The sequence below is a fragment of the Tupaia chinensis genome, unplaced genomic scaffold (assembly GCF_000334495.1).
Source record: "Tupaia chinensis unplaced genomic scaffold, TupChi_1.0 Scaffold000704_1, whole genome shotgun sequence".
In the NCBI taxonomy this organism is placed as follows: Eukaryota; Metazoa; Chordata; class Mammalia; order Scandentia; family Tupaiidae; genus Tupaia; species Tupaia belangeri.
Window position 1 is genome coordinate 1,814,208 of NW_006160227.1, and position 7,953 is coordinate 1,822,160.

The window sequence follows — 7,953 nt, forward strand, 5'->3', positions numbered from 1 at the left end:
AGTGTGTGTGTGTGTGTGTGCACGTACGTGTGTGTGCTCACACGTGCACAAGTGTGTTTCGTGCGTGCGGTGTGTGAACGACACAGGAGGGCCATTTCCTTATAAAGTAATAGCTGAGCTCTTTGCTGTGACTTTATTTTTGTCTTTTCTCTTTTTTCTTTTCTTCCCTCCAAGTCTGGGCAGAAAAGTACGTGCCCACCTGTTAATAAATAGCTTTCATGAGCTTTTCTGCTACCTTTGCCAAAAAGTCACAGTGAAGTCTACAGATGTCCCTAAGCCCAGAGATTCACAGACAATCGGAATAATTGGCATCTACCATCCCAAACCTTGCAGCGTTTTTCTTTCAATGCCCACGTGACCTTGAGCGTGGACTAATAGCTTCATATGCTCTTGTGTAATTCTAGAATATTATTAAACCATCAGTATCCCCCACCCCCTGCCCCGAGAGTCCTCTGAAGTTAAAGGACTTCATTGTTTGCCAGCCCAATGTCATCTGATAGGATGCCTGCTTGATTTAGAAGGTTGTTTAACTCCATTGCCTTTCCTGGACCAGATTATTATGCGTCTTCCTGAGTAGCTTTGTCCAGCCTTGGCCATACCAGGCACGTCTCATGCCATCAAAGGCCATTAGCCTACCCCCGAGTTCCTGCTGTTTGATTTTGTGGCCACAGATGGCGGTGTGGTTTGAGGCTACCATTTTTAATTCATGAGAGGCAGGATGCCCAGCACACCTAGTGGTCGTCCTCTTCCGGGTAGGGCTCAGGGGCTCCTTGACAGGCTCTGAAAATTATGGCATTAGTGTAGTTCTGGGCTCTGTGACTGTCAACAACCACTTACTGTCTGCAGCCGGTGGGAGAATGTCTGGATGAGCAGAGAGAACGAGGATGCTGAGGAAGTCATTGTCACCAGATATTTTCAGGAGCTCCCTTCCACTCTGAAGTCAGCAGTGTACGGTAGTCAGGGTAGTGAGGCAGAGGAGGAAGAGCCAGAGGAAGAGGACGACAGTCCCAGGGACGACAACTCGTGAGTGTGTGCCGAGGAGTGAGAACCCTCCTTGGCAACGCCCCGGTCCCACCGATGCTGTCCCGAAGCTCCTCGACCAGGGGAGCCGTCCAGGGGCTGGGTAATTGTTGGAGCCCCTCAGGAGGAATCGTCAGGAGCTCCTCCCACAAAGGGTAGCACACCCTTGAACCTCGTGTGGAGGTTACAAATTGATTTTGTCAAACTATGAGAAATGTCGGAAGGTCCTAACATTTCCGTAAAAGCCCGGCCTGGGAGGAGACCGCTGCTAGCCTTTCCATGTCTTTCCTCTGTCTTCGAGGGTGTTCCTGTAGTTGGCTATCATACCCTCATTTCTGGCTTTCACTTAACATCAAAGAGTGAACCTTGGGCTTGTAGGTGGTGTAGTGGTTAAGGTGCTTGATCCCACATGGCTGACTCCATGGTTCAAGTCCTGGACCTGGTGGCTTGAGAAATGCACCAGGCATGTGTACGTGTGTGCCCAAAATCCTGAGAGGAGAATGGAGAAGAAAGGATGGAATGAATCACTTAGGGGGGATGATTTCTCACTTTCTCTCTCTCTGGCAAGCACACACACTCTATAGTAAAAAATCCTTAAAAAAAGAAAAAAATCATACCGTGGATTCTTTCCAGCATGGCTAGAAGTCCTTTGAAGAACACGATTAATTTTTCCTTCCTTTCAATTTGCTCTAGGGCATGTGCACTCACCCACGACAGACAGGAAAAGTAAGAAATAACCCCTGCCTCATGGGGTAGCCGTAATCTTCTTGTCCCTTCTTCTCTCAGCACTTCTGTAGGTTGAGCATGCATCCATGCACATGTGTTTGCGTGCTTTTCAACCTACCAGGTCCAGGACTTGAACCACGCAGTCAGTCCTGTGGGATCCAGCTGCCTTAGCCTCCATGCCGCCTGCTGGCCCGGAAGACCGTGGTTTGTGATGCCTGTCTAGAACGTTCTGTGTGTGCCCGTGTTCAGGTGACCTTACTCTGCCCCCAGAGAGGCGTCTTGGCCTGTCCCCACACGGTACCTCACCTTACGTTTGCCAGGTGAGGCTGCGTGTGCTGGGGAAGCCCGGACCGTATGCACAGGCCTCGCACACACTGGCTGTCTAGGCGACATCTCTTCTCCTCTCCCGAGGGGACCTGCCTGGAACACATTGGCAGGCCTGAGTAAGGAAAGCAAAAGTAGCCAGGATGTTCCCAGCTGACAGTAGTGATGGAGTTTGGTGTTTTCCAAACTGTGCTCTCTGGTGCCTGAGGTACTTTGGAGGTCCTGAGGTAGGAAGTGGGGACAAGGAAAGGAAGGAGCAGACTTCAGGGCCCACCTGTGCTTCCACCAGAGCAGTCCCTTTTAATGTGCAAAACGATTTTTTTATAGCCCTTTGCTAGAGGGCACGTGCACTCGCCAGAAAGACAGAGACAGACAGAAAGTGAGAAATCACCCCCAGGGGGGATGGCCACACTGCAATCCTTTCTCCTCTGTTCCCCTCTCGGGATCTTGGGCATGCACGCACACACACCCAGCGTGTTTAAGCCACTGGGTTCGGGACTCGAACTGTGATCAACTACATAGGAGTCCAGCGACATAGCCATTTTGCCAACTACTGGTCCCACAAACGATTTTTGAAGAGTTATGATGCTCCAGGTGGAAAAATGGGGAAAAGAGATTGAAACTCTATCTAGCTTTTAGGACCTGAGCCCAGCCCAGAGCCGTAGGTGGGCTTCTGAAGATCTCACTGCAGGCTGGGCTCCTGGATCGTGTTGGGACCACGAAGCCAGTCACATGGAGCTCACCTGCGGCCCCTTACTGGTAACATCCCCTTGGTCTTGCTTTTTCCCCTGGCTACGAAGTCGTGCCTGTCACATTTGCCCTTTGCCACTCTTGACTCCACGCCTGCATATTCTGTGGTGCTGCCAGCTGACCACAAGGCTCTGGGCCCAGAAGAGCTGGCATTAACCAGAGGAGAGGCAGCCACAGGTGGAGTGAGACCCAGCCTCATGGCTGGAGATGCCTGTCTCTCCCTGGGCCCAGCTGGGGAGTTTCTCCTGCATGCCTGCTCTGTAGGCCTGGCCAAGGCACTCATCCCCATGGGAATTCGATTTCAAAGTCAGTTGGTGTCAGGGCCAGCAGGTGGCAGAATGGTTAAATGGTTAAGGCACTGGACTCCCACGTGGTCGACTATGATTCAAGTCCCAGACCCAGCGGCTTGAAACTCAGGCTGGGCACGTGTGCGTGTGTGCCTAAAATCCCACGAGGAAAATGAAGGAGAAGGGATTGCAGCACGGCCATTCCCCAGGGGGGTGACTCCTTGCTTTCTATCTCTCTCCCTGTCTCTCTGGTGAGCACTTGTGCCTTATAGCAAAAATCTCTCAGGAAAACAAAGAAACAAAAAAACAAAGCACAGTTGGTGTCTTTTGAGAGCCCACTGCAGCTTTCTTTGTTAGACCCAGTCAGAGCCCATTTCACCTGTGTGAGGGCCCCAGTTGCAAGGGGTACCCAGGTTTAGGCATTTGTTTTCCCTGTTCAGGCAGAGCAAGCTCTTGTGCGCCCCCTTCCCCATGACAAGTCAGACAGTCCGAACTTGCCACTGTAAAGACACGTCCCCACTCCCTCCCCGTGTTTCACAGTGCGCAAGGGAAGGCGCTCTTGGCTCTGCGGCCCTGCTCTTTCTCAGAGCTGCCCCCCAGAAAGCTCTGCAGTGAGGGGTTCTCTTCCTCAGTGGTGGCAGTGGCCCAGCTCCATGCGCTGGTAGCGGGGGACTCAGTGAAAGAGCAGATCCCAGGAGGGCTGAACTCACCTCCACTTCATCCCACTGGACTGATGAAAGGGTTGGGCCAAATGACAACTTTGGCCTTAGTCAAACTCTACAGCGTTTGGCAACCTGACAGCCTGGCCGGGCTTTCTTTTTCCTGTGTTTACTAAACCCTTGGGCTACACTCGGCCGGCCGTGGCCTCTGGTAACCTCTTTTGTCCTCTGTTGATTAGAGAGGAGCATAATGACATCCTGGCTGTAGCTGACTGGGGCCAGAAGCTCTCCTTCTACCAGCTGAGTGGGAAACAGGTATGAAGCGGTGCAGATGCAGTTGCAGCCCTGCCCGTCGGGTATTTTCACTGTCTGAGATTGCTTACTAATGGTAGGAGATTACCGTATATTGGAGGTAATACATAAATGCTTGTGGAGCATTCACGGTGATTCCGCGTACTGTGCCCAGGGCTTTGCATTCTTTATCTCATTTCATTTGTATAAACCCTAAGAAGTAAATATTTCCACGATCTACTTTTTATTTTTATTTAAGTTTACTTGCTTATTGAGAGATAAAGACGAGAACCCTCAACAGGGTGTCATACCCCCAGGGCGATCCCCACAGCCTTCCTCTGCCAGCCAGAGTCATGGGCACACGCACACGTGCCCAGCATGTCCAGGTGGCCCAGGAACTGAGTCCCCACCTTCTAGGTGACTTCCAGCGTTGTAGGGCCTTACGTGAGTACTGTGCCTCTGCGGCTGGGCCTCATGTCAACTTAAGCATTTTTCTTTTTATTATTATTATTTTTTCTTAACAATAGAGAGACAAGAAAGAAAAGGAAGAAAGCACTCTCGACAGGGTCTTGTCACTGCACCGTCTACAGTCCTCTCCCCTCCCCCAGCTCTCCAGCTCCTCAGGATCTTAGCTGCCTGTCCACACACCTGGCATACTTTCAGGCTGACCCCGGGACCCAAACCTGCAGTCCGTATGTGGCTTCCGGCCTTGCAGGGCACTGCACTTCACCGCTGTGCCACAATAGCTGGACTGATTATCAGTTTTTACAAGTGGGTGGGCCGAGACTGAGAGCAGTGAGGTAATATCATGCTTGAGGCCCCGCCCACAGGTAAGCGATGGAGCCTGCGGTCGAAATCCGGGTCGCTTTGACCGTACAGTCTAGTTCTTAGTCACGACCTGACCTTCCTCTGTTTGCCGGCACCACTTAGGCCAGCCCGAGCATAGACAAGCTGCTGGCACCGAGTGGTGTTGGTGTTGGCGTAGTCTGTCTTGTAGGAGCTCCCAGGCTGGTGGGGACACCCTTTACACACTGTGGTGTGGTATGTGACATAACAGATAGCAGTGCAGACACGCAGCTTTAGGGACGGGAGAGGGGCGACGTCACTGACGGGGATGAAGGGCCATATAGAGGCGACCTTTTTCAAAAAGAATAAGTAATTTTATTTATTCATTCGTTTATTTAAATTTGACCAGAGAGAGACATGGAGGGGGGGGTAAGAAAGCAAGCCACTAGCTCTAGGATTCCAACCATGGTCAGCCACGTGGGAGTGTCCAACGCCTTAACCACCATGCCACCTGCCGGCCCCTCAAGGTGACCTTTGAGCAGGATGAGCAGGTGTTTGCCAGTCAGAGGACATTGGGAATGGTGTTCTAAGCAGAGGAGATAGCAGGTGCCAAGGTTGGGGGGACTGGAAATACATGACGAGGTGGAGAATAGTGAGTTGTTCAGGGTGACCAGATTCCCAGAGTTTGCGGACCGAGGGTGGAACTGGAGAGGGAGATGGGAAGGTGACGATACAGGACCCAAGTGGTGGGATAAGGAGTGTGAGCATCAGGTACTGTAAGTGCTGAGCCATAAATCACAGGGCGGGGCATGGTCAGATTCCTGTTTCAGAAAGAATTTCTCGTTTCTGTGCAGAGCGAATGAAAATATAGTTTGACCTTCAGCTGAGGAAACTCCACGAAGAAAGTGAAAAGGCAACCCACAGAGTAGGAGAAAATTTTTCCAAATGGTATATCTGTTGAGGAACTTGTATCTGAACTGTATAATGAATGATTACAGCTCCATTATAAAAGGACAGCCCAGATGAAAAGTGGGTGGTCCAGCCGCTGTGGTGCATGCTGCCGAAACGCTGCAGTCCACAGATGGGGACCACATAGACCCACGTTCAGTTCGCACTCCAACACTAAGGCCAGGTGGGGTAGTGTAGGCCTGTCGTCCCCGCTGGGAGCTGAGGCAGGAGGATTGTAATAACATGTTGAGACCACGTCATATTAAAAACACAAAAAAAATTGAAGAAAGGTCACAAAGGATCTGAATGGATATTTCCCTACGGCCAGTGAACACACGAAATGATGTTCAATACCCTTAGCTTTCAGGGAACTGCAAATCAATAGTGCAGAGAGATACATTTCATAACCACTAGGATGCAAATATTGGAATCCTCAGGTCCTACTAGCGCGGGTATAAAAGGTGCAGCTGTTTGGAGAAGAGCATGCCAGTTCCTCAACGGGTCCGACATGCAGTGACTGTGACCCAGCAGGTCCACTTCTAGGCGTGTGCTCCAGAGAGACGAGACCCTGTCTGCACACAGACTTGTTCATAGACAGTGACGCTGGCATTATTCATAACAGCCGAGAGTAGAAAGCACCCAAACGTCCGTCAGCTCACGAGCGGATGAATACAGTATGTGTAGACGGTATGTTCCCCAGCAGTGGGAAGGAACACGACAACATGGGTAAGCCAGACACAGAAGGCCACATGCCGTGTGGTGCTGTTTTTATGAAATGCCTAGAAGAGGCAGCCCTGTAAATGCAGGAGGTAGCTAGTTGTCGCCAGGACGAAGAGAGGGAAGACTGCTAACAAGTACAGACTTTCTTTTTAAGTAGATGGCAGTTAGGTGGTGGTGATGGTTGCAGCTCTGACTATATATATATATATATATTAACTTTTTTTGCTATAGGATGTGTGCATTCTTCAGAAAGACAGAGACAGAGAGACAAAAAGCGAGAAATCACCCCCCAGGGGAGATGACCATGCTGCAATCCCTTCTCCTCCATTCTCCTCTCGGGATCTTGGGCACGCACGCACACGCGCCCAGCGTGAGTTTAAGCCATGGGGTCCAGGACTCGAACTGCAGTCCACTACATGGGAGTCCAGGGACATGGCCATTACAGTATCTGCTGGTCCAACTCCGACTATATTGAAAGCCATTGAATTATACACTTTAAATAGGTGAATTGTGTGGTGTGTTAGACCTAAAAATGTTGTTACAAAGAGAAGTAGGAGGGTGTAGTTTCAGAATAAAGGATAGTCTTTAAAACTGAATGAACTCAAGTTTGTGAAATACTTAAAGAAAAAAATAGGGGGAAAAAAAAACGGAAGCTGAGGGGACCTACTGAACCATAGCAAGGGTCATTGTGGAGGAACCCTGCGGGAGAAGGGCCGCTTCTGGCCTCCAGGCTGGCGGGGAAGGCGAGACGCACTCCGGGAGCAGTGAGGTGGGTGGGAGAGGGCCGCTGGCCTCAGGAGTCCAGGCTTCGGCTGCGTAGAGGGCAGTGCTCACGATGGAATAGTGTAGGGGACCAGGCTGGCCAGCTGTCTGCCACCCCCTCTCCTACCTTAAAGTTGGCGGGGCACGCCCTTAACGGTGACATTATGGATGTAGAAATGACTTCTTTCCTCTGTGTGTGTTTTCTTCCCTCAGATTGGGAAGGATCGGTCACTGAACTTTGACCCCTGTTGCCTCAGCTACTTCACGAAAGGGGAGTACATTTTGCTGGGGGGTTCAGACAAGCAAGTGTCCCTTTTCACCAAGGACGGAGTCCGGCTGGGAACTATTGGGGAGCAGAGCTCCTGGGTGTGGACGTGTAGAGTGAAACCCGACTCCAACTACGTGGTAAGAGAGCTCATTGTGGGGACTGTTGTGTGTGGAGGCCCTCCTGGTGCTCACTGTGGGGGCCGTTGTGTGGAGGCCCTCCTGGTGCTCACTGTGGGGGCTGTTGTGTGTGGAGGCCCTCCTGGTGCTCACTGTGGGGGCTGTTGTGTGTGGAGGCCCTCCTGGTGCTCACTGTGGGGGCTGTTGTGTGGGAGGTCCTCCTGGTGCTCACTGTGGGGGCCGCTGTGTGGAGGCCCTCCTGGTGCTCACTGTGGGGGCTGTTGTGGGGAGGGGCT

The 7,953-nt window shown here is 51.5% G+C and overlaps 1 protein-coding gene across 1 annotated transcript in view; it reads left to right on the top strand.

The window, feature by feature from the left end:
• Window positions 1-7,953, top strand: part of IFT122 (intraflagellar transport 122) — a gene marked incomplete in the record, with an annotated part of 100,738 nt that overhangs the window by 36,821 nt on the left and 55,964 nt on the right. Inside the window, 2 exon segments of the mRNA XM_014592486.2 lie at window positions 4,006-4,081; window positions 7,487-7,678. Coding sequence (XP_014447972.1) covers window positions 4,006-4,081; window positions 7,487-7,678 — 268 coding nt within the window.